At 43.5% G+C, this 27,669-nt stretch overlaps 1 protein-coding gene across 5 annotated transcripts in view; it reads right to left on the bottom strand.

Moving 5' to 3' along the window:
- Positions 1-5,383: 5,383 nt before the first annotated feature.
- LOC137374829 (alpha-1,4-N-acetylglucosaminyltransferase-like) overlaps positions 5,384-27,669 on the bottom strand; it is a 51,427-nt gene continuing 29,141 nt past the window's right edge. For all 5 annotated transcript variants that reach the window (XM_068041367.1, XM_068041363.1, XM_068041362.1 and 2 more), the window contains 2 exons: positions 19,797-20,254; positions 5,384-7,078 (listed from right to left, as the gene is read on the bottom strand). In XM_068041367.1, the coding sequence (XP_067897468.1) occupies positions 6,464-7,078; positions 19,797-20,222 (1,041 nt within the window). In that variant the 5' untranslated portion in view covers positions 20,223-20,254 and the 3' untranslated portion in view covers positions 5,384-6,463. The remainder of the gene's footprint in view (positions 7,079-19,796; positions 20,255-27,669) is intronic.

Here is a 27,669-nt window from a genome sequence, read left to right as displayed (position 1 = left end):
CTGAAAGGCCAATGATGTAATGGGAAGAGACACCATTGGTACATGCTGGCACACATCATTCACACAGTAAAAATGACACATGTTAGTGAAGAACATTTAGTGATTTAACTTTTTACAGTGTAGTGTCACCTGTGCAGACCCATTTGTGTCACGGTGTTTTTTTGAAACGTTTGCGGGTGCCCCTTCGCGGTGCCACTTCTGCGCTAGCGGCCTGACTGGAGGAAGGCTGCTGATCAGATTGCCCTTTGGCTGCGGATGACTTCGGTGGTTGTCCTCTGTGTGCATGAGGCCTGGAGGGCTCCGGCTAGCTGGGGGAATCCTGTGTCAGCGCAGAAATCTCCTCAGATGTCCTGGCTGCTGGAGCTTAACTCACTGGCTGAGGGGTGGAGGGGCCGGTGTCCACATTGGCATCACCTGGAGGGTGGACGCCAGATATGGTGCGTAAGCTTGCCTCCTCCATCTCAAGGCTCGTTTGAACCTCTCTGCTCTCCCGGGAAGGACCAGGGGCAGAGACAGTCTCCATGCCCCTGTTCCCTCTCTTGCCTAGCCACTGCTGATTGGATGTCATGGCCGTGGTGAGGGATTGCAGGTCAGCATGAATTAATAGAATCTGGCTCTCCAAGAAGGCTGCCATCCTCTCCATGGATGAAGCCATGCATTTAAATGCCTGGGACACGGCAGCTGTCATGGCTTGGATGGACTCCCCCATCATCTGCTCAAGGCTGCTCATGGTCTGTGGCATCTCCACCAGATGTTGCCATGACTATCCTGTGCTGTTGACAACAGAGGGTCATCAGTAGCCTGGGGTTCAGCAGGGGCCTGGCCACCCACAGCCCTCCGACTGTTAGGGGCCTCGGCTGTCTCAGCCTCAGTCAGCTGCTCGGATGTGTGTGAAATTCTTGCACCAGCTTGTGACCCAGACTCTAAGGCCGACTGGATTCCCACCGAGGTGACTGTATCTGCGCTGGTGGAAAGTGCGGGAGTGTCATGGGACGCAGCATCCTCTGAGGATGTTTCTTCCTCAGAGGAGCGTTGACCTGCAACACACAATGTGAAGAGCACACTGTCAGTCTTTATGGTGAGCATGTAATGATTATGGCTGCATTGTCTCAAACAATGACATTTTCACAGTGATTGTTGTGTATATCAAATGGCTGTCTGTTCACCCAGGACCCCGAGCTCAATATCACCGACAGAACGGTCCACATGGATATGGGCAAGTTCGAGGACCTCTCCCTCAGCCTGTGTCAGTGATCTTACATCTGGCACTCCTCCACCAGTCCTGTTTGCCTCCTGAGCATTGTGGGTGCTCTTTGCCTGGAGGAGCAGGGAGGCAGATAGTAAGCATTGCAACGCAACAACATGATATATGTCACAACAGGGGTGCTGGGCCCAAAGGTGTAAAGGCTCAGTCTGCACTACTGTCATGTAGGTGCCATGCTCTAGCAGGCAAGGGAGTGTTCTTATGTACATGCATCCATTAATGCAATGGCATTCCTCCCTGCCTGATCTCCCTGTCTTTGGCATGGCAGTGGCACACATGTGCCACTCTGTGTGGGGACACCCAGGTTCAATGGAGCCCTGAAACAAAGTGCCACTTCCTTTTGTGGAGCGCAAGAGATCGTTCATCCTTTTGCGGCACTGGATCCAGTCATACCGGATAGCCCCGCTGCTACTCACCTCCTCTGCCACCTCCACCCAGGCTTGCTTGGTCAGGCGGGAGGGCCTCTTCTTACCATCAGGGAAAAGGAGCTCCCGCCTTGCCCGCACAGCCAGGAGGAGACTGAGCTGAACTCACCCTGGAGTATGCCTCTGCCATCTTCCGAATGTTCAACGGACCTTAGTCTCAAAGGGTAACTCAACAGTCTTCCCTTTGCAGCTGCAGCAGCAAGGTTTTATTTCTCATTTGTACGTACTGCAGGGCTGGCTGCCATTTAAATACAGCGCCAGCACCGGCCTTCCTGTCACCTGACGCTGATCACGGCGGCATCAAGCTCGTCCCCTCCATGTCATTTGTTGGGGGAGGGGGCGGGGGGGGGGGGGGTTGGAGTAGCGTGACCCAAGCATGTTAATGGGCTGCCACACTGAATATTGTGGTGGCTCCGCGACGAGCAGTCCGCACGGACGGACCGCCATTTTCGAAGCTTGCTGCCGATCTTGGCGCAACCTTATAAAATCCAGCCCGTTGAGTTTATGCCCAATACCATAAGTGCCAAGTTATTGAGATTTTGAGAAGTTGGTTTGTAAATTATGGATTGCCAGAAGTGTTGGTGCCAGATAATCGTCCACAGTTTACATCAGAAGAGTTTGAAATATTATTGAGCAAGCATGGAGTCAAACACACTCTAATACCACCATATCACCCAACATTGAATAATGCTGCTGAAAGAATTGTACAAATTGTGAAGAGATCTTTGCAGAACTATTTGCTAGGCAACAAGCTAGGCTGTAATTTCCATGTTTCTCTTCAACACAGGCTAGACACTTTTCTGTTCTCTTACAGAATAACCCTACAGTCTATAACAGGTTGCTCACCTTACAAGTTGATGTTTAAACATGCTCCTAGAACAAGGTTTAGTTTGCTTAGCATGACGTCACTAACAAAGTTAGAGAAAAGCAAGACAGAGTGAAGATGTTTCATGATACTCAAGGCATGAAACTTAGAGAGTTTAATGCAGGTCAGAAGGTCATGGTGAAAAACCACCGAAGTGATAAGGAGAAGTATGTGTGTGGAGTTTTTGGTAAAAGACCAGGTGCGTTCACATATGTAGTGAAGGTTGGAGACAGACTCCATCAGTGTCATGTAGATCATTTGCTTGAAAGAGGAAATCTGACAAAGGAGAGTATGAGAAACCTCTTATTGTCCAAATTCCTATGGTCCTGAGTGAAAGTCAGAAAGAAAGTGCAAGTTACAAAGAAACTGAAAGCTGGTATCACAGAATCCACCCTAGTATAGCAAAGTGAATAAGGGTATTTGATTAAGACTAGTCAATAAATTTCACAGTCCCAACCATTAAGTGGAGTTGGTAGTCAAAGTCAAAGTTCAGGGTCAACACAGTCTGAGATGTTGAGGGAGCAGAGTCAAGCTCATGGAAATGGAAGAAGATACCCAGACAGAAAGATAAAGAAGCCTGATAGATTAATTGAAAATATGTAGGAAGGAAGAAGAATTAAGTCGTTCTTTTCATTACTTCTTGTCAAATGATATTTTTGTTAAAGACATATAGTGTTAAGGAAACAAAATGGAAATTACTCTGGAAAATGGTTATGTATGTTTTAGTTGTTATTTCAGTAACAATGACATGCAACCCAACCTGTTAAATTTCAGGTATTGTTATTGTGTTCTGGGAAATTATGTACATGTAACATTTCATGTTTGAATGGATAAGTTGTTTTTTTAAGTGGGGAGGGAGTGTGTTTTGTGTAATTGTTGAGCATTTTGTTATACTGCCCTCTGTGTTGCCCTCTCTGTAGGGGAAGTAAAAAAACGTTTGATGGACAATGGCTGCTTGCACTGAGATCTTATTTATTTATTTAGAGATACAGCAATGAAACAGGCCCTTCGGCCCACCGAGTCTGTGCCGACCAAGAACCACCCATTTATGCTAACCCTACAGTAATCCCATATTCCCTACCACCTACCAACACTAGGGGCAATTTACAATGGCCAATTTACCTATCATCTGCAAGTCTTTGGCAGTGGGAGGAAACCGGAGCACTCGGCGAAAACCCACGCGGTCACAGGGAGAACTTTCAAACTCCGCACAGGCAGTACCCAGAATTGGACCCAGGTCCCTGGAGCTGTGAGGCTGCGGTGCTAACCACTGCGCCACTGTGCCGCCCGTAATGATGTACTTAAATTGACAGCAATAGTATGTTTCTAAGGAGAAGCTAGATAAATACCTGAGGGAGAAAGGAACAGAAGGATATGCTAATAAGGTTAGATTGATGAAGTAAGGTGGGAGGACGTTAGCATGGAACATAAACATTGGCAGAGACCAGCTGGATTGAATGGCCTTTTTCTGTGCTGCAAATTCTATGTAATTCTCAGCAAAGAACTTTAGCTAGATTATTCAAACTCTACCCTATCTCAACGTTGTAATTTTTTGTTTGAAAAAAAAGACGATTAGTTATCAGTCAAGCCAGAGAATAACAAATGACAAAACACACATATGAGACTCAAAACATGCTACACAAACTCCTGACATGCACAGGCCTGTCAGTTATTGCGAACAAGTCACTGGGTTACTTCACCACACGCAAGCATAGTTACTTTATTTAAATATTTCCGAATCAAAACAAAAAGGAATTTAAACAGAAAGTAGCAGCTTGATACTACTGCGGCAGAGGTTTTGCCATCAATGTCACACTAGTGACAGGCACAGGAAGTGCAGAGTGGAGAATGAGAAACCACCTAACCCTAACGTAGGAACCCCCTTCACCACAAAGACTGCAACGGATCATAGAGACGACTCACCACCACCTTCTTAAAGCAACTAGAGATGGGCAATAACTATAGCGCAGACCCAAAAACACATACAGGTAATTGGCCTTGAAGTTACACAGACTATGAAACCAACTATAGCATCAGACTGAGCCTGCTGATTGCTGCCAGTGCTAACTTGCTGGATCACACAGTCTCGGTGGTGGGGGTGGGGGAATGGGCACCTAGTACATTATGTGAAATTTCAACAAAGGGCAGAATGATTGCAATGAAAAGGACAACATTCAAGGAGATCAATAAATATTCAACAAATGGCAGATAAATTAAAAAATTATTGAATAGACCTGTAGAAAATATTGTCTATAAAATCCCACATTAAGAGCACAATTTTGTAGCAAATATATATCAGGATTTACTTTCGTCCTGGTTATTATCAGGTGCACTGATCATCTTTGTTCAAATTGGCCAACATAAAGGAATTCAATTCACGTTAACTACTACACCATTCCTCATGATTAAAGTGCAGCATTTGTGTGACACCATTCAACTCTTGACTAATGAGATATTAAGAAATGATGATGATTGCCAAAGGTATCAAGAAAGACTTTTTTATTTGTTACTTCTGAAAAGTTCAAGAAGGAATGTGTTAAATGTCAAACTTTTTGACTTCATTGAGTGGAAAATCAAGTAGTGTGTATTAATGGGTGGCTGATCCAGTTTACAGCCTGGCGATATGTTAAAATCTACCCCAATACTCCATAAAGTAATGATCACAAACCTCTTGTTCCTTCAAAAGTCTTGAAAATGCTATTAATCAATGGTTGAGCCCATTACAAAATTTATTCAAAGTAACACCCATTTCCCAGTGTACCATACCATCATTGATATTATTTTCTTTAGACTTCACATATTTTCTGAATATTTCTCTGAGCTTGGTAGTTTCTTCTATCAGTGGCTCCTTCATCAGAGATCCTAATTTCCCCAGAATGACTAAAAGTGTCATTAATCACATCCATCAAAAATTTCATCAACGCTTTGGTCTGGTTTCACAGCTATGCCCAAGAAGCTTCAAAATGGCACTGTTAAAATTTTGAAGGGTGCATCTTTCTGAAGCTGAGAATTGCATTAGTTTGATTTGTGTTTCAGCTTTAGTTAGATATTACACATTATAGGATAGAAGGTCCTGCCATCTGTATGATTTTGATGGTAATACTGTGATTCAAATGATATCTCTGGCTTTTAACACCAGTCCATCATCGACAAGCAGAGCAGAATACACGTGATATATTCTCATAGCAGGCATACAGAATAAGAGTGCTCTGGTATGATCCCTAGGTTATGAGTTATCTAAATATTGAGCAAAGAAGGTGCACTCCAAATATTATAGGATGTGAAGTCCACTTATGGGAATGACTATTGACACGGACTCTGAAAAAATCCAAAAATCTATGAGTAGAGACAGTTAAAAGTTTGGCAGGACATAGCTGACGAGTGATTATTCTGTGTCACGCCAGAGGAATTTGATGCGAATGTGGAAGAAGATAGCAGATCTATGGAAAGCATTGGCCTTCTTATGCCAATATAAAGTGAAGCTGAGTGTATCCTGATTTTAAGAGCAGAAAACCATGTACTATAGTGAAAGGCTTATAGATTCTTCTTCTTCTTTGGCCTCCTTGTCTTGACAGACAATGGGCAAGCACCTAGAGGTGGTCAGTGGTTTGTGAAGCAGTGCCTGGAGTGGCTATAAAGGCTAATTCTAGAGTGACAGACTCTTCCACAGGCGCGGCAGATAAAATTGGTTGTTGGGGCTGTTACAAAGTTTTCATTGTGCTTACTGAGCTTGAATTCAAATAAGATTGTTTATTTCGTATCATGTAGCATTTACAACAGAACTCAGTTCAGCTCTCAACTGGTCAGAGTTCTGTTGAGCCTAATGAAGGTGTTAATGGAAGAATTTACAGGTTCTGTTCCAAATTACACCCAATTTTGGACAATCTGTCCTCACTAGTTCCCAAAATCTCAGGTCCTAAGTGACACTGAACTATTTCTAGATATAATTAAATTTCTGTATGTAGTTGGACAATACAGCTGAAAAAAATACTCCAGCAATGATCTGCTTCCAGCAATTATTTTTCTTTTCATGCTGGAATTCATATAGTTCCAGACATGTGCTCCATATGTACCTGAGAAGAAGCTCTCTATATTCTCCTTTTTCCAGGGAACATAGTAGCTTTCCCAGCTTGAATATAAGATTGGATAGAATCGCCTTGTTACCCATAAGGAGATCCCATCGCATCCTTTTCCAGTGAAGTCAGCTGGGTTATTAGACTTGCACCATCGCTTCAGAACACGGGTAATCAGTTGAGGACCTTGATAACCCCAGACATGTCCAATATAATTGGCCACAAAATCTTCCATGCAGTCCAGCAGAAAATTGTGGTGGATGTCATGAAATCCCAACGCTGCATTATTGAAAATGCCTTCTCCCTGTAAACAGGTAAAATTCACGAATGGCAAAGGCTTCATTGATATAATATCAGTATCCAGGTAGATGCCACCATATTTCCATAGCAGAGCTAACCTGCAGCCATCAGCAAGTACATGGGTCCAATATCTTTCCAAATCGGGATTTACCTGTGGTATAAAAGACAGAGTAAAATGTAATCTATAATGCTCATTTTCAGCAGATTTAAACTTATTTCTTCTCCAGTCTTTGTGGCTCCTCCATAAGCTAAAGACAATTCTCAGTCAAGCACCCCAATTTGCAGGAGCTCCTGGTATCATCCAAAGCTACTCTTTAAATAAAGCCACAAGAGAGTGTTTGAATTGGTTTGCTTCCCCAATGGTCACTCTCTGCAAAACTATGGGCATGAACCTGTACCCTTCCACTACATGGCACAATATATAGTATAAAAATTGTTTGTGAGGAAGTCTAGAAAGAAAGAACTTGGCCATTGAGATGATGCTGGAAATGGAGAAATAGGAGGACATGTGCCAGCTGAAGTGATTCTGCTTCCCTTTTATTGTCCCTTTATTAATTATCAATAGACCATATCATAATACCATGCACCATACCTTTAACTGAAATTCGCTCCTTGAGAAATAATCCTAATCTCTCTTCCTCTTTTTTTCCTCCAGATATGGTGCACAGCAAAGAACTGGGTCAGACAAAGTAAATGGAGTCAGCAAAACTCTATTAAGTAAGTCTGCTGCTTGCTGGAACTTTTTTTTATTCATTCATGGGATGTGGGCTAGGCCGGCATTTATTGCCCATCCCTAATTGCCCTTGAGAAGGTGGTGGTGAACTGCCTTCTTGAACCGCTGCAGTCCATGTGGGGTAGATACACCCACAGTGCTGTTAGGAAGGGAGTTCCAGGATTTTGACCCAGTGACAGTGAAGGAATGGTGATATAGTTCCAAGTCAGGATGGTGTGTAACTTGGAGGGGAACTTGCAGGTGGTGGTGTTCCCATGCATTTGCTGCCCTTGTCCTTCTAGTTGGTAGAGGTTGCGGGTTTGGAAGGTGCTGTCGAAGGAACCTTGGTGCATTGCTGCAGTGCTTCTTGTAGATGATACACACTGCTGCCGCTGTGCGTCGGTAGTGGAGGGAGTGAATGTTTGTAGCTGGGGTGCCAATCAGGTGGGCTGCTTAGTCCTGGATGGTGTCGAGCTTCTTGAGTGTTGTTGGAGCTGCACCCATCCAGGCAAGTGGAAAGTATTCCATCACACTCCTGACTTGTGCCTTGTAGATGGTGGACAGGCTTTGGGGAGTCAGGTGGTGAGTTACTCGCTGCAGGATTCTTAGCCTCTGACCTGCGCTTGTAGCCATGGTATTTATATGGCTACTCCAGTTCAGTTTCTGGTCAATGGTAGCCCCTAGGATGTTCATAGTGGGGGATTCAGCGATGGTAATGCCATTGACTGTCAAGGGGAGATGGTTAGATTCTCTCTTGTTGTAGATGGTCATTGCCTGGCACTTGTGTGGCGCGAATGTTACCTGCCACTTATCAGCCCAAGCCTGGATATTGTCCAGGTCTTGCTGCATTTCCACATGGACTGCTTCAGTATCTGAGGAGCCACGAATGGTGCTGAACATTGTGCAATCATCCACGAACATCCCAACTTCTGACCTTATGATTGAAGGAAGGTCATTGGTGAAGCAGCTGAAGATGGTTGGGCCTAGGACACTACCCTGAGGAACTTTGCAGTGATGTCCTGAAGCTGAGATGATTGACCTCCAACAACCACAACCATCTTCCTTTGTGCTAGGTATGACTCCAGCCAGTGGAGGGTTTTCCCCCTGGTTCCCATTGACCTCAGTTTTGCTAGGGCTCCTTGATGCCATACTCGGTCAAATGCTGCCTTGATGTCAAGGGCAGTCACTCTCACCTCACCTCTTGAGTTCAGCTGTTTTGTCCATGTTTGAACCAAGGCTGTAATGAGGTCAGGAGCTGAGTGGCCCTGGCAGAACCCAAACTGAGCGTCACTGAGCAGATTATTGCTAAGCAAGTGCCGCTTAATAGCACTGTTGATGACACCTTCCATCATTTTACTGATGATTGAGAGTAGGCTGATGGGGCTATAATTTGCCGGTTTGGACTTGTCCTGCTTTTTGTGTATAAGACATACCTTGGCAATTTTCCACATTGCAGGGTAGCTGCCAGTGTTGTAGCTGTACTGGAACAGTTTGGCTAGGGGCACGGCAAATTCTGGAGCATAAGTCTTCAGTACTATTGCCGGAATGTTGTCAGGGCCCAAAGCCTTTGCAGTATCCAGTGCCTTCAGTCGTTTCTTGATATCACACAGAGTGAATCGAATTGGCTGAAGTCTGGCATTTGTGATGCTGGGGTCTTCAGGAGGAGGCCGAGATGGATCATCAATTCGGCACTTCTGACTGAAGGTTGTTGCAAATGCTTCAGCCTTATCTTTTGCACTGATGTGCTGGGCTCCCCCATCATTGAGGATGGGGATATTTGTGGAGCCACCTCCTCCAGTTAGTTGTTTAATTATCCACCACCATTCACGGCTGGATGTGGCAGGACTGCAGAGCTTAGATCTGATCCGTTGGTTATGGGATCGCTTAGCTCTGTCTATCACATGCTGCTTACGCAGTTTGGCACGTCGATAGTCCTGTGTTGTAGCTTCACCAGGCTGACACCTCATTTTGAGGTATGCCCCCCTGGTGCTGCTCCTGGCATGCCCTCCTGCACTCTTCATTGAACCAGGGTTGGTCTCCTGGCTTGACGGTAATGGTAGAGTGGGGGATATGCCAAGCTACAGATTGAGGTTGAGTACAATTCTGCTGCTGCTGATGGCCCACAGCGCCTCGTGGATGCCCAGTTCTGCATTGCTAGATCTGTTTGAAATCTATCCCATTTAGCATGGTCGTAGTGCCACACAACATGAAGGAGGGTATCCTCAATGTGAAGGTGGGACTTCGTCTCCACAAGGACTGTGCGGTGGTCACTCCTACCAATACTGTCATGGACAGATGCATCTGTGGCAGGCAGATTAGTGAGGACGAGGTCAAGTATGTTTTCCCCTCTTGTGGGTTTCCTCACCACCTGCCGCATACCCAGTCTAGCAGATATGTCCTTTAGGACTCGTCCAGCTCAGTCAGTAGTTGTGCTGCCGAGCCACTCTTGCTGATGGACATTGAAGTCCCCCACCCAGAGTACATTCTGTGCCCTTGCCGCTGTCAGTGCTTCCTCCAAGTGCTTCCACTCAGACACTATTAAAGTACGCTTTTATTGCTTACCAGCAATGATCAGGAGACATCACATCACCCCTTAGATTCACTAGAATGGTTCCAGGGATGAGGAACTTCAGTTATGAAGATAGATTGGAGAAATTAGGACTGTTTTCCTTGGAGAAGAGAAGGCTGAGAGGTAATTTGAGAGAGTTATTCAAAATCATGTGGGGTCTGGACAGAATAGAAGGAAGAAACTGTTCCCACTCGTAAAAGGACCGAGAACGAGAGGGCACAGATTCAAAGTATTTGGTAAGAGACGCAAAAATGCCATGAGGAAAACTTTTTTATGGTCTGGAATGCGCTGCCTGAGAACGTGGTGGAGGCAGGTTCAATTGAAGCATTCAAAAGGGAATTCAACAGTTATGTGAAAAGGAAGAACGTACAGGGTTACGGGGAGAAGGCTGGGGGAATGGAACTGAGTGAATTGCTCTTTTGGAGAGCTGGTGCAGACACGATGGGCCGAATGGCCTCCTTCTGCACTGTAACAATTCTGTGATTCTGTGATTCCCTTATGGCTGCCTCAGCATCTAGCAATGCCAGCAAATTGCAGTATGCACCCTCACTCAATCTTATGCTCCTGAGCCCAGAGACATCCATGTTTAGACAGTGAGGAATGAAGAATGTATAAGGTGAAACCCTCATTTACAGAGACGGGTGATATTACCTCATGTTGGCAGATGTTGCATTTCTGGTGGTCCTTTATGCTAAAGAGTTACATTGGAAGGCTCATCAGAAGCATTCTAATCACAACATGTCATGCTTTATATTGTACTGCATGAAAGAAGCCATGCCATGGTGATCGAGTGTCAGTGTTTTCTATTTGTCTGTACCTGTCAAGATGTCAGCAACTAATTAGGAACTTTAATTAGGAAGACAAATGGAATGTTGGCTTAAATTGTATAAAAGTAGGGAAGTCTTGCGCCATTTTTACGGAGCATTGGTGAGACCACTGGAGAGTGCTGTAAACAGTTTTGGTCTCCTTATTTAAGGAGGGATATACTTGCATTTGAAGCAGTTCAGAAAAGGTTCACCAGGTTGATTCTTGGGATGAAGGCGTTATCTTATGAGGAAAGGTTGAGCAGGTTAGGCCTATACTCACTGAAGATTAGAAGAATGAGAGGTGATGTTATTGAAACATATAAGTTTATGAGGGGCCTTGACAGAATAGATGCTGAGAGGATGTTTCCCCTTGTGAGGGAATCCAGCACTAGGGGCCACAGTTTAAAAATAAGGGGTCTCCCATTTAAGATAGAAATGAGGAGGAATTTCTTCTCTCAGAGGGTTGTTCACCTTTGGAATTCTCTTCCCCATAGAGCAGTGGAGGTGGAGTTGAATATATTCAAGGCTGAGTTGGACAGATTTTTGATCTACAAGGGGGTAAAGGGTTATGAAGGGCAGGCAGGAAAGTGGAGTTGAAACCACAATCAGAACTACCATGATCTTATTGAATGGTGGAGCAGGCTCGAGGGGCCGAATGGCCAACTCCAGCTCCCATATCTTAAGTTCTTATGCTCTTACCTATATCTGTGGGGCCTGGTAAACCTACCTGGAAATGATATGAGGACCAGTATTCTTAGGGTGTAGCTGAGCAGAAAGGCAAATGCCATTTTATATCATCTGCTGTAAGGACACCTGTAGATATGTTGTGGAGCACTTGCAAATCTGCAGGCATATTAACAGGCAACTGTTGTCTGAAACTTGGCTGCGCCTCCATGCAGTCATGTGCAATGTGATGCTGTGGAGTGGCATTGGTGCAACCTTCCTCACAGTGCCAGCTTGACTTCAGCAGGCATCAAAAGGCAGTTAGGGACTGGGCTACTTTAACCCTTCTCTGCAAACTCATGCCTACACCTAAATTTCCCCTTCCCTTCACTTTGGTCTGTCACTTCATACTACTTGCCCTTTCAGCCTTGGTTACTAATGGGTTCAGATATCCTTTCAGTCTTTCCAAAAGCTTATTCACAAGGAGAGAAAGAATGGAACAGAAATGGCAGTGGTACGAACAGAAAAAATCTAAGACAGTGAGAGATAAGCACAGAAACCATTAAACTAATGAGATTTTTTTTAGGTTTGTTTGTGAGTTGGAGATTAATTATTATACCTCTATATGTAATTAAAATCAGAATTTTCTGTCACCTGTATACCCTTCCTATGGACTTTTCCATGTTAGTTGTTCTCATGCTTGTTACTTTTGTTATTACCTGTGACAGCAGTGGGAGGTGTGGTAATACGACTTCACTCATTTAGACCACTAACCACTTCATCACATTTTCCAAGTCACACAACCTCTGTTACTCTGAGCAAAGACTAATTTGTATTGTCCAGTTTGTGTAAATGTTTGTGTGTGAAGCACATGCAGCGTGTGGTCTGCCCACTGGTACTTGGAAATTGCATTAGGGTCTAATTGATACATAGGACTAGGATTTGCATTTACATTGAGGCTCCCACCTGTTTTCAGTGGAAGGTTTGGTTGTTTATCTAAATGCCCCAATCAAAATAATGGTGGGCGTAATGACAGCAGGTATATAAGTTCTGCTCTCTGATATTGTGTGTGCTTCCACCATGTTTGCACTTGTAAATAGGTCAAGATGGGAGTGAAAATGTGGTAAGAAAAGTACTTCCTGATTTCTCTCCTAAATGGACTGCTGTAATTTTAAGTTTATGTTCTCATCTTTATAGATCATCCTTTTTGATTTTCTGTAGATGGTCCATCCCCCACCCCTTTTCCTTTGCTTTTGTTCTTTCTCATCAGCTGTTTTCCTGTTACATCTTCCAGCTTCCACAAACATTATACCTGAAAAACTGACATTCTTCTTTTCTCCATAACAGCTGCCTGACCTGTGGAGAGTTCTCAGCAAGCTCTGTTTTACTTTTAAATTTAGATTCATCCCATTTGTGAAACTGAGACTTCAACCAACTAGAAGACTTGACGTTTCCCATATTGACACATTTTTGTTTTCTACTTAGCAGCCCATATTACATCAAATCAGAGCAAATCAGAGGAATTTTCGGCTTTAAAACTGGTAACAGAAAAATTAACTGGTACAGAAAATCTCCCTACACATGAACACATCATTTCCCATATCCTACCAACGCTACGGTAAAAAGAAATGACTCCTGACTGCAGCTGGAGACACTTCAAATGACACAGAATTTTACTGAAGACTAGAGCACTTGAATTTTCATGTGTTGGCATATTTTTGTTTCCCACTTACATAAAATCAGAGTATCTCATGGGTAGAGGTGGTGGGAAAGGGCTCACGTGGAAAAGGTAGTATAAATAAATTTTGATAGCAAACAAAAGGGAGGAGAATAGAGTGGCAGTCAGAAACTCTCCTTTATGTATGGATGGATTAGAGTGTGTGGCCCAAATAAGTGTCCTTGGTACAAATGCCAGAGTATAAAGAACAAATGGAAAGAATTGCAGGCACAATTTCAACTTGGAGTGTATGACATGATAGCTATTACAGAGACATGGCTGCAAGATGATCAGGACTGGGAGCTAAATATATCAGGTTATTAGACTACGGGAAAAATAGGGAAAATGGTAGAGGGGGATGAGCAGCCTTAGTGATTAAGGATGAAATCACTTCAATGATAAGTGAGGATATAACAAGAGGAAAGCAAGCAGTGGAGAGCTTATGGGGAGAATTAAGAAATAGAAAAATGACTTAAAACTAGGTAGTAGTTGCAAAGTGGTAGAATGTATAAATGCAGAGAATTGGCAAGAATGTGGCAAAAATAGAGTGGTTCTAATGAGGAATTTTAATTTTCATGTAGATTGGGATAAGCAGACTAGCACATGACAGAAAGGAGGTCAATTTCTTGAGTGTGTTTAGGATCGTTTTCTGCAACAATATGTCCTAGAGCCATTAAGGGGGCAGGCTATATTAGATTTAGTAATGAATAATGAGCCAGGTTTAGTTATCAGCCTAACATTTATCTAATAGTAATCGTAATATGATTGAGCTCAACGTAGGGTAGGATTTTGGCACAGATATGAAACTGATGCGGGTGGGTGAGTAGTTTCCCGACGCTGGCCGGTGTGCTGGTTTGCCGACACCATCCTGCCCTCTAGCCATGTTCAAGAAGGCTGGGTCAGGGCAGAATGGCTACTCACCTGCAAGCGGTGGGTAGGCAATTGAGGTGATTAAGGCCCCGACTGGGATTTTCCAGTTGGCAGGCAGGCACCACACAGCAGCCGAAACATGTGATGACATAAAACGTGTGGGGAGGAGCAAGTTTCATCCCAATAGGGAGCCCTCTGCACCCATCCTGACTGTCAGGTTACAGCTGCAGCTGCTGGCCATGGAAGGGTTGTCCCTCCACGATCATGGCCAGGCAGCTGTGGCCTCTTTTAAATTACATTTTATCACCTGTTCTTGAGAAGGCGCCTCCATTGTGAGGCACCCTCTCTCTCTCCCTCTCTCTCTCTCTGCAGGCATTGGCAGCTCCCACCTTGGATGGTGTGTCTGCTGTATGTCATCCCTGGGGGGGCTACCTATTGGCCCTCCAGCCTCGTGAGACCGCCATCATCCTTAATTGGATAGCGAGCGGGCTCTCTGGCCACTGATTGGCTAATCCAGCAAAAATCGATGCCGGGTTACTTCTCCTGACACGGTGTGGGTTTGGGACCCGCATTTGACATGGGCATCGGGTTTCCAATACAAAATGGAAAATTCTGCCTGTAGTGTTTGAAAGGGAGAAAGGCGAAATAGTTACTAAGATTCTATATTTAAATAAGGATGACTTCAATGGGATGAAACAGAGACTCTACATGGTAAACTGGGAAAATCTATTAATGGGGAAAAAATAGAGCAGTGGGATGTGCTGAAAAATGAATTTAATGTGATACAGAATCAGTTTGTCTAAGGGTCAAGAGTTCCACTTGCCAAGCAAGACATCTATGGGCAACCAAAGAGTTAAGAGATATCATAAAACTGAAAGAAAAAGCATACAACATTGCAAAAATAGCACAGATCTTGGCAAATGGGAGAGATACAAAGAATAGGAAAGGGTGACAAAAGAGATAGTAAGAGCTACGAAAAGGGAATATGAAAAGGACCAAAGCGATTGCTGGAAATCTGAAATAAAACAGAAAATGCCGGAAATATATAGCATGCCTGGCAACACCTGTGGAGAGAGAAACAGAGTTAACGTTTCAGGTCAATAACCTTTCATCAGAACTGGGAAAATTTAGAACTGTATTGGTTTTAAGCAGGTGAAATGGGGAATGTTGGAAAAAGAACAAAAGGGAAGGTCTGTGACAAGGAGGAAGCCAGGAGACATTAAATGACAAAAAGAGTTGCTGATGCAGAGCTAAAGGGGTAGTAATGGGACAAGTAAAGAAACAAAAGATGTGTCTAGTGGAGGTGTGAATGGCAAAATTATGAAAAGCTGCCATCTGAAAGCAAAAACAAGACAAAAACAAAAGTAAGACCGAAACACACAAAAGAAAGGGAAAAAAATGGGGGTGGGGAGGGGGGGTGGTGATGGGGTGGGTGGGATGGGGGGGGGGGTGCAGAAATTATGGCCTGAAATTGTTGAACTCAATGTTGAATCCAGAAGGCTCTAAAGTGGCAAATTGAAAGATGAGGGGCTGTGCCTCGAGCTTGCATTGAGCTTCATTGGAACATTGTATTAGGCCGAGAGGTCAGCGTGAGAGCAAGGTGAAGAATTAAAATGACAGGCAATTGGAAGCTTGGGGTCATGTCAGTCCACACGAATACAGGCTAGTTAGCCTAAAATCTGCTGTCGGGAAATTATGAGAGTCTATAATTTAGGACAGAGCGACTGAACACCTTCAAAATTTACAGCAAAGACAGCCAGTATGGATTTGTAAAGGATAGGTTATGCCTGATAAGCCTGATTGAATTTTTCAAAAAGGTGACTGAAGTATGGACAGGTGAATGGCTATGCATATTATTTATATGGACTTCAAGAAGGCATTTGATCTGTCATAAGAGACTGATAGCTAAAGTTGAAACACATGGATTTGAAGGCAAATTATTAACCAGGTTAGGAAATTGGTTGAGTGCCAAGATACAGAGTAGGAATAATGTGCAGATATTCTAATCGGCAGGATGTGACCAGTAGTGTACCGCAATGATTTGTGTAGGGACCTCAATTATCTGCCATATTTATTATCAACTTAGATGATGGGATCGAGACCCACATATTAAAATTTGCTGATGCCACAAAGATAGGTGATATTTTAAGCAGTGTAGATGGAAGAATAAAATTACAAAGAGATATTAATTGATTAAGCGAATCAGCAAAACTGGGACAAATGGATTTCAACGTGGACAAAGGTGAGGTCATCCACTATGGATCTAAGGACAAAGCAGACTAATTTCTAAATTACAGAAGTTAGAAACAGTAGAGGTCAAAAGGGAATAGTGGTCCAGGTACATAGATCCTTAAACAGACAGCAAAGGTTACATAAACAAGTATTGTATTCCTTGGAATTTAGAAAGTTAAGTGGTGATTTGATTGACGTTTTCAAGATAATCAGGGGAACAGATAGGGCAGATAGAGAGAAACTGTTTCTAAAGCTAGGGGAGACTAGGGGTATCGTCTAAAAATTAGAGCCAGACCTTTTAAGAGTGAAATTAGGAAACACATCTACACACAAAGACTGGTAGAAGTTTGGAACTTTTACTTTTTTTTTCTTTTAGAGATACAGCACTGAAACAGGCCCTTCGGCCCACCGAGTCTGTGCCGACCATCAACCACCCATTTATACTAATCCTACGCTAATTCCATATTCCGACCACATCCCCACATTTCCCTACCACCTACCTCTACTAGGGGCAATTTATAATGGCCAATTTACCTAACAACCTGCAAGTCTTTGGGATGTGGGAGGAAACCAGAGCACCCGGAGGAAACCCAAGCAGACACAGGGAGAACTTGCAAACTCCACACAGGCAGCAACCCAGAATTGAACCCGGGTCACTGGAGTTGTGAGGCTGCGGTGCTAACCACTGCGCCACTGTGCCGCCAACTCTCTTCCACAAACAGCATTTGGTGCTAGAATTATTGGAAATTTAAAATCTGAGCTGGTTAGATTTTTGTTAACCAAAGATATTTAGCGATGTGGAGCAAAGTTGGGGTATATGGAACATAGGAGCATAGGAACATAGGGAATAGGAGCAGGAGCAGGCCATTCAGCCCCTCAAGCCTGCTCCGCCATTCAACTAGAACATGGTTGATGTTCGATCTCAACGGAATATTTCCTGCACTATCTCCATATCCCTTGAAATCTTTAACATCTAGAAATCTAGCAATCTCTGTCTTCATCATACTCAATGACTGAGCCTGCACAGATCTCTGGGGTAGAGAATTCCAAAGAGTCACCACCCTGTGAGTGCAAAGTTCCTCCTCATCTCAGTCCTAAATGTCCTACATCTTATTGTGAGACTATGACCCCTGGTTCTAGACTCCACCCCCAACCCCCCCCCCCCCCCCCCCCCAGGGTAAACAACCCTTCCTGCACCAACCTATGGAGCCCTGTAAAAAAAATTTATGCTTCAATGAATCACCTCAGTCAGAATACTGGCCCAGTCTCCTCAATTTCTGCTCACAGGAAAATCCCGCCATCCCAGGAATCTGTGTGGTGCACCTTCGTTGCACTCCCTCTTTGGCAAGTATATCCTTCCTTAGGTAAGGAGACCAAAACTGTACACGATACTCCAAGTGCAGTCTCACCAAGACTGTACAATTGCAGCAAGACCTCTGCTCCTGTACTCAAATCATCTTCCAATAAAGGCCAACATACCGTTTGCCTTCCTAATTGCTTGCTGCACCTGCATATTAGCTTTCAGTGACTTATGAACAAGGACACCCATGTCCATTTGGACATCAACACTTCCCAACCTCTCACCATTTAAGAAATGCTCGGCATTTCTGTTTTTCCTTGACATTTTTCCACATTATTTATTTATTTAGAGATACAGCACTGAAACAGGCCCTTTGGCCCACCGAGTCTGTGCCGACCAAGAACCACCCATTTATACTAACCCTACAGTAATCCCATATTCCCTACCACCTGCCTACACTAGGGGCAATTTACAATGGCCAATTTACCTATCACCTGCAAGTTTTTGGCTGTGGGAGGAAACTGGAGCACCCGGCAAAAACCCACGCGGTCACAGGGAGAACTTGCAAACTCCACACAGGCAGTACCCAGAATCGAACCCGGGTCCCTGGAGCTGTGAGGCTGCAGTGCTAACCACTGCGCCACTGTGCCGCCCCTGCGCCACGATATATTATATTCCATCTGCCATCTGCCATCTTCATGCCCATTCACTTAGCCTGTCTAAATCCCCTTGAAGCCTATTTTCACCCTCCTCAAACTCACATTCCCACCTAGTTTTGTGTCATCAGCAAACTTGGAAATATTACATTTGGTCTCCTCATCCAAATCATTGATAGATAGTGAATAGCTGGGGCCCAAGCACTGATCCTTGCGGACCCCACTCGTCACAGCCTGCCAACCTGAGAATGACCTGTTTATTCCTACTCTCTGTTTTCTGTTAGTTAACCAGTTCTCAACGCCAGTATGGTACCCCTCGTCCCATCTGTTCTAATTTTGCTTATTTACCTCCAGTGTGGGACCTTATTGAAAGTCTTATGAAAATCCAAATACACCACATCCACTGGTTCTCCCTTATTTATTCTGATAGTTACATCTTCAAAAATTCCAATCAGTTTGTCAAACATGATTTCTCTTTCATAAATCCATGATGACTGTGCCCAATCCTACCATTATTTTCTAAGTGTCCAGTTATAACATCCTTTATAATATATTCTAGCACTTTCCCTACTACTGATGTCAGGCTAACAGGTTTTTAGTTCCCCATTTTCTCTCTTGCTCCTTGCTTAAATAGTGGGTATACATTTGGATGTAGATCATCAGGTCCAGGGGATTTATTAACTTTCAGTCCCATTAATTTCTCCAGTACTACTTTTTACTGATACTAATTTCTTTCCTCATTCTCGCTAGTCCCTTGGTTCTTTAGTATTTCTGGGAGGTTTTTATATCTTCCTCTGTGAAGACAGACACAAAGTATTTGTTTAGTTTGTCTGCCACTTCCTTATTCCCCATTATAAATTCCCCTGTCTCTGCCTGTAATGGTCCACATTTGCCTTTGCTAATCTTTTTCTTTTTACATACCTATAGAAGCTTTTACAGTCCATTTTCATGTTTCTCACTACTTTACATTCATATTATGTTTTCTCTTTCTTTATCAGTTTCTTGGTCCTTCTTTGCTGTATTCTAAAATGCTACCAATCCTCAGGATTACTAATTTTTTTGGCAACTTTATAAGCCTCTTCCTTTGATCTAACACAATCTTTAACTTTGCTTTGGTTGTATCACCTTTTTTTATGACTCAAGGAATAAGGTCGTAATAGATCAGTCATGATATCACTGAATGATGAACAGACTTGAGGGGCTAAATAACAAACTCTTGTTCCTGTGTTCATTATAAACCATATTTATATGATATAGTATCTGACATTTTTATGAAGAAAGTTACAACTAATTTATTCATTAGAACTATTTTACTCATTAAAATTATTTCTGTTCATTGGTTACCTTTTGATACCACTCATTCAGAGGAGTGCCTTCAAACAGCTCAGTGGGTTTCAAGGATAGAAGGACAATGTTACTTATCGAGGAAAGCAAAGGGATACCAGCATAGTGGGGATGTGGATACTGTGTTAAGTTGCCACTGAATCCTTTCATAAAGTAATAGATAGGTTTATCTGGGTTTAAACGAGCAGCAGCCTCCACTGAGCACACCGCCAATGGTGTCGGCTCCACTTTGTCAGTTGTTTCCACAAATATAATCCCAGGTTTTATGACTGGGTTTGAAAGATTTGTGTCATATTTATCTTTCATTTGGAATACTCTGAAGATGTTTTTAGTAGACTGATAGGCGTCCATGTTGCAGAATCTGTACAGCACACCACAAATTGTAAACGTGAGAATAAACAGACCCGCTTTATACTCAGGAACCATGGTGTGGAGTTGGGATGTTTCTTCAAAGGCTCCTGTGAAATATACAGATGAAGAATTTTATTAGTAATGAATCGCTTTACTATTGATGCTTATACTGAAATGAATCAGTGCTTATTTATTTTCATAAAATACATACAACTATTATATCATTGACAGTCACAAAAATGCTGGCAAATCATTTTCTTCTAGCAGATAAGGTGGGTGAGGCAGAGAAACCAGGAAATTATAGACCTGTTCGGCTAACATCTGTTTTGCAGATCCTTGAGCGACACCACTAGTCATTTCCTTCCAATTTGTGTACATATCCCTTATCTCTACTCTTTGTCTTCTGCTGCATAACCAATCTCCAAACCAGATGAATAATTTGCCTTCAGTTCCGTCAGCTTTAATTCGGCTAACAGTCTCTGATGTGGAATCCTATCAACTGCTTTCTGGAAGTCCATATAATGTCCATCGACTGCTTTTTTGATACTACTTCAGTTTCTTCCTCAAAAAAATTCAATTAGGTTTGTTAGTTATGACCTACCCTTTACAAATCCATGTTGGCTGTCTGGAATCAGCTCAAATTTCTTGAAGTACTCAATCACTCTGTCTTTATAGATTCCAATCAGGCTCGAGGGGCTGAATGGCCTACTCAAAGAACAAAGAACAAAGAACAGTACAGCACAGGAACAGGCCATTCGGCCCTCCAAGCCAGCGCCGATCTTGATGCCTGCCTAAACTAAAACCTTCTGCACTTCCGGGAACCGTATCCCTCTATTCCCATCCTATTCATGTATTTGTCAAGATGCCTCTTAAACGTCGCTATCGTACCTGCTTCCACCACCTCCCCCAGCAGCAAGTTCCAGGCACTCACCACCCTCTCTGTAAAGAACTTGCCTCGCACATCCCCTCTAAACTTTGCCCCTCTCACCTTAAACCTATGTCCCCTAGTAACTGACTCCATCACCTTGGGAAAAAACTTCTGACTATCCACTCTGTCCATGCCGCTCATAACTTTGTAAACCTCTATCATGTCGCCCCTCCACCTCCGTCGTTCCAGTGAAAACAATCCGAGTTTATCCAACCTCTCCTCATAGCTAATGCCCTCCAGACCAGGCAACATCCTGGTAAACCTCTTCTGTACCCTCTCCAAAGCCTCCACGTCCTTCTGGTAGTGTGACGATCAGAATTGCATGCAATATTTTAAGTGTGGCCTAACTAAAGTTCTGTACAGCTGCAGCATGACGTGCCAATTTTTATACTCTATGCCCCTAGACCAATGAAGGCAAGCATGCCGTATGCCTTCTTGACTACCTTATCCCCCTGCATTGCCACTTTCAGTGACCTGTGGACCTGTACGCCCAGATCTCTCTGCCTGTCAATACTCCTCAGGGTTCTGCCATTTACTGTCTACTTCCCACCTGCATTGGACCTTCCAAAATGCATTACCTCACATTTGTCCAGATTAAACTCCATCTGCCATTTCTCCGCCCAAGTCTCCAACCAATGTATATCTTGCAGTGTCCTCTGACAATCCTCATCACTGTCCGCAACTCCTCCAACCTTTGTGTTGTCCGCAAACTTACTCATCAGACCAGCTACATTTTCCTCCAAATCATTTATATATACTACAAACAGCAAAGGTCCCAGCACTGATCCCTGCGGAACACCACTAGTCACAGCCCTCCGTTCAGAAAAGCACCCTTCCACTGCTACCCTCTGTCTTCTAGGACAGACCCAGTTCTGTATCCATCTTGCCAGCTCACCTCTGATCCCGTGTGACTTCACCTTTTGTACCAGTCTGCCATGAGGGACCTTGTCAAAGGCTTTACTGAAGTCCATATAGACAACATCCACTGCCCTTCCTTCATCAATCATCTTCGTCACTTCCTCAAAAAACTCAATCAAATTAGTGAGACACAACCTCCCCTTCACAAAACCATGCTGCCTCTCACTAATAAATTTGTTTGCTTCCAAATGGGAGTAGATCCTGTCCCGAAGAATTCTCTCTAATCATTTCCCTACCACTGATGTAAGGCTCACCGGCCTATAATTTCCTGGATTATCCTTGCTACCCTTCTTAAACAAAGGAACAACATTGGCTATTCTCCAGCCCTCTGGGACCTCACCTGTAGCCAATGAGGATGCAAAGATTTCTGTCAAGGCCCCAGCAATCTCTTCCCTTGCCTCCCTCAGAATTTTGGGGTAGATCCCATCAGGCCCTGGGGACTTATCTACCTTAATGCTTTGCAAGACACCCAACACCTCCTCCTTTTTGATAATGAGATGACTGAGACTATCGGCACTCCCTTCCCTAGGCTCATCATCCACCAAGTCCTTCTCTTTGGCGAATACTGATGCAAAGTACTCATTTAGTACCTCGCCCATTTCCTCTGGCTCCACACATAGATTCCATTCTCTGTCCTTGAGTGGGCCAACCCTTTCCCTGGTTACCCTCTTGCTCTTTATATACATATAAAAAGCCTTGGGATTTTCCTTAATCCTGTTTGCCAAAGACTTTTCATGACCCCTTTTAGCCCTCCTGACTCCTTGCTTAAGTTCCTTCCTAAAGTCTTTATATTCCTCAAGGGATTCGTCTGTTCCTAGCCTTCCAGCCCTTATGAATGCTTCCTTTTTCTTTTTGACTAGGCTCACAATATCCCGTGTTATCCAAGGTTCCTGAAACTTGCCAAACTTATCATTCTTCCTCACAGGAACATGCCGGTCCTGGATTCTAATCAACTGACGTTTGAAAGATTCCCACATGTCAGATGTTGATTTACCCTCAAACAGCCGCCCCCAATCTAAATTCTTCAGTTCCTGCCTAATATTCTTATAATTAGCCTTCCCCCAACTTAGCACCTTCACCCGAGGACTACTCTTATCCTTATCCACAAGTACCTCAAAACTTATGGAATTATGGTCACTGTTCCCGAAATGCTCACCTACTGAAACTTCGACCACCTGGCCAGGCTCATTGCCCAGTACCTGGTCCAATATGGCCCCATCCCTAGTTGGACTATCTACATATTGTTTCAAGAAGCCCTCTCGGATGCTCCTTACAAATTCTGCCCAATCCAAGCCCCTAGCACTAAGTGAGTCCCAGTCAATATAGGGGAAGTTAAAATCACCCACCACCACAACCCTGTTACCTTTACATCTTTCCAAAATCTGTCTACATATCTGCTCCTCTACCTCCCGCTGGCTGTTGGGAGGCCTGTAGAAAACCCCCAACATCATGACTGCACCCTTCCTATTCCTGAGCTCCACTCATATTGCCTCGCTACACGATCCCTCCGAGGTGTCCTCCCGCAGTACAGCTGTGATATTCTCCTTAACCAGTAATGCAACTCCCCCACCCCTTTTACATCCCCCTCTATCCCGCCTGAAGCTTCTAAATCCTGGAACATTTAGCTGCCAATCCTGTCCTTCCCTCAACCAAGTCTCTGTCATCGCAACAACTCCTGCTCCTATTTCCTATGTAATATCCCCACTGTTGGACTAGCAGGTCTATAATTTCCTGGTTTCTATCTCACACCTTTCTTAAATCATAGAGTTACATTTGCAATGTTCAAATCTAAAGGAGCAATTCCTGAATTGAGAGAGCTTTGGAAGATTGTGGCTAAAACATCTGCAATTTCCTCACTTATGTCCTTTAAAACCATAGGTTTAAAATCCTGGAGAATTGTCAGTCTTTAGTGACATTATTTTTTCTCATACTGTTTTCTTGTTTCTGTTAACTTTAATGTGTTCCAGTCCTTGATTCATTATTATTTCCCTGGAATATAAGGTGTATTATCCCTTTCCCCTACTGTGAAGACTGATGCAAAGCAATCTTTCAACTTTTTTTAAAGGGTTCTTATTCCCCTTGACTATCATTTTCTTCCAATATAATTGTAAAAACTTATTTAATCTTGATAATTGTCACAAGTTTCTTTTTGTCAATGCTTTTTACAGCTCTGACTATATTTTTGCCTCCTTTGCTGTTCTTTATATCTTTCTTAGTCCTCGAGATTTACCAATTCTTTGCATTTTTATATGCTCTTTCTTTTAGTTTTATGTTCTCTTTCACCTTTTTTGTTGACCATTGCTGTTTTATTTAGTAAGTGGAGCTCTTTCACCTTAAGGGTTTATATTAGTTCCGTATTAAGCTATTTGTTTTCTGAACACCTCCCATTTGATTCAAGTATTTTTCTGAAGTTGAAAAGCTGAGAACAGTTGAGGTCCAAAAACCTTCAGAAATCCAAGTAAGAGTTCACCAAGATGTAGTGATCATATACAAAAAAAATTCAAAAATTTAATGGAATATAAAGGGGAGGAAGTTGCTACGACCGGCAGAGGAAGGGGTCTCAGGCTCCCCTCTGGTCCCTTTCCTGGTTTGGCTGTAAGAAGGTTTAACTTTTAATACATGGTGTTTCTAGCTTCACCTCAGTAAGTCTTACTCACTGCTCTCTAATTGTGATTGTAAATGAACCAATCAGACAGGCTTTCTTAGGTTTAAACAAGAAAGATGTAAGTTTATTAGCCTTAACACTCTAACTCCATTAAATTTACTAAAAATATGCAACACAACCATGTTAGCATGCATAAGAGATAAACACACACAAATAGATACAGAGGAGGAGAAAGAATTAAAGGGGGAGGGTTTGGAGTAGTAGATGGAAATCAGTTACTGTTTTTGTTTGGATGTAAAGTCCTTGATTGAAGTTAAGTCTTGCAGTTCTCATTGGGGCCCAGTGCACACTTTCAAACTTGTTTCTCTGGTACCAGAAGGTTGAAGAGGTCCTCTTTCTTGATAATTAAGCTGCTACCGTGGGTCCCAGGAATCTTGCTGGAGAGAGAAACAGGGAGAGCCGGTGCTTTCTTCTTGAAGTTCAACTGCAGTCTTTCAGTGGGGCACAATTCAAACAGCTCCCAGGTTGGCCAGCAGGTTAGTCATGTGACCAGCTCTTTGTTTGAAACAGAATCGTCTGAGAGGTTTGTTGATTTCAAAAGTTCTCTTGTCACACTTATTGGTGGGGGGCACGGTGGAGTGCTGGCTCTTACACAGGCAATGGCTCTCAATGCCCTTTGATCATCACTACTGACAAAGCTCATCTCACTAATTGAATCAGGGAGCACTCCCATTGTCTCTCTATGCAAATGTCTCTCAGAATGCAAATGTGCAGGGGACCGTCACCTGCCCTGTCTCCCTGACCTTCTTCAGTTTCTCTATCACTACTGGGGAAGCTACCACCTTCGCCCCCACCAGATCATTACCTAGGAGCAGGTCAACCCCATCTACAGGCAAACTAGAGGCAATCCCTACGGTCACCGGTCCTGAAACTCCAAGTGCACCTGGTAAAAAGGTACAGGCGTACATTGCCCTCCAATACTATTCAGAACTATTCTGGTATTTACTGCACTCTCTGGGGGAAAGGTCAGGCCTTTTCCCAGCAAAAGGGATCTTGTGGCCCCTGTATCCCTGAGAATGACTATGGGCCTGCTTGCCCCACTTGAGAGGTATGGAGTTACTCTCCCTTCAGACACAAAATCCTGGTAATTCCCGGGATCCTATTCGATTTTCCTGCACATGCAGCAGTAGGTTTTCTGGGTCTTACTACTGCTGCAGTTAAAGCCACAGCCCCTTTCCTGGTTTGGCCATAACCGGGTTTAAATTTTAAAACATTATGTTTTTAGCTGCTTCCGTGGAACCCTGGGACTTTGCTGGAAAGAGAGACAGGGAGAGAGTGGTGCTTTCTTCTTAAAGTTCAATTCAAGTCTGCACTAAATCTTTCTTTGGGGCACAATTCAAACAGCTCCCAGGATGGCCAGCAGGTTAGTCATGTGACCAGCTCTTTGTTTGTTGATTTCAAAAGTTCTCCAGTCACACTCAGTGGGGGTGGGGTGTAGTGCTGGCTCTTACACAGACAATGGTTCTCAATGTCTTTTGATCATCACTATCGAAAGAAACCTTCTCACTTCTTTCTCTATGCAAATGTCTCTCAGAATGCAAATGTGCAGCCATGTTTTCAGCCGTTCAGCTCTGTGTCTTTTTAAAAAAGTTATGTTCAATGTTCAGTAAAAGTTCGAATCGTGTTCCATATGACGAAACTAAGATGTTTCCATTTGGCTGGAGTGGTTTCCGTCGAAAAGTTTTGCTGCAGCTATAGAAATCTTTGGTTAAGCTACATCTGGAGTTCTATGTACAGCTCTGGGCACTGCATATATTAACCTTGGAAGGAGTGCAGATGCAAATTCACCAAAATGTTTCCAGGCTGCAACAGTTAAGTTATGAGTGTTCCATGTGGTGCATAAAATGACTACCGTCAAAAGCCTTTATTTACATATCATGACATCAGAGGTCATGTGATACAGCAAGGCAAAGTGTACAAAGGTATTTGTCCAAACATTTCCCTTTGCATAAAAATTTGCATTTATGTTGTAACTAAAAAAAATTGTCGGGACCAGTACATTTACACATTGGCAAAACAGAATACTTAATAAATTGGATGAAACCTGTTGTGTTTCCTTCTATCCTTCAAACACAAACTCACCAATTACTCAGATAGGACTCAGGCAAACTAAATTATAAGTTCTTTATTCAAAGATTACAATCTTATATACACATTAATGGAGAGCTCTAAATAGCACTTCTTGCTTGGTCAACTAACACAGTCCAACAACTGTGTCATGTAACAAACAACATCATATTCTTAGAGACATACTATAACACCCCCCCTTTTTTCTAAAGTTGAGGTTATACATTTATAACGAAACAAATAATAACCTTCCGGGAGCGAAGTGGACCTGTGGGGAGAACGCAGAGAGCGGAGTATATAAATCGAGCCCGAGGATCGAGGCCCAGTCTCTTAACTTTCGGGAGCGGAGAGCAGTCGAACCTCTTCCAGCGCGCCGAAGTTTTGAAAAAGAAAAGAAAAAAGCTAACAGTGATGTTACAGGAGAGCTGCAAGATGATTGGTTGGTGAGTTACTGCTGTGAGGGAACAGCTCTAAATAGCTGGGTAAGTATCTCAAGTAAGAAAAGTTTAAAAGTTTAAAGTTTATTTCAAATATAGTAAGTAGAGTTTTTTTTTAGGGAGTTCTGTAGTAACGAGGACCAGGGAAGAAGGGCCCTAGAGTAACTGATATAATTGTACTTTGAGATCTTCCAGAAGGTTTAATTTAATTTAAAGGTTTAAGTCATGGCAGGAGAGCTCAAAGCTGTGGTGTGCTCCTCATGCTCCATGTCGGAAGCCGGGAACAATTCCAGTGCCCAGGACCAGCATGTGTGCAGGAAGTGTCTCCAGCTGCAGCTCCTGGAAGCCTGGGTTTCGGAGCTGGAACGGCAGCTGGGGACACTGTGGAGCATCCACGAGGTGGAGAGTATCGTGGATAGCACGTATAGAGAGGTGGTCACACCGCAGGCTCAGACCCCACAGGCAGGAGGGGAATGGGCGACCACCAGGCAGAGCAAGAGGTCTAGG

This window comes from Heterodontus francisci, chromosome 11, assembly GCF_036365525.1.
Source record: "Heterodontus francisci isolate sHetFra1 chromosome 11, sHetFra1.hap1, whole genome shotgun sequence".
Classification (NCBI taxonomy): domain Eukaryota; kingdom Metazoa; phylum Chordata; class Chondrichthyes; order Heterodontiformes; family Heterodontidae; genus Heterodontus; species Heterodontus francisci.
The sequence above is the reverse complement of the archived record's forward strand: the minus strand, read 5'-3'. Positions and strand labels throughout refer to the sequence as shown.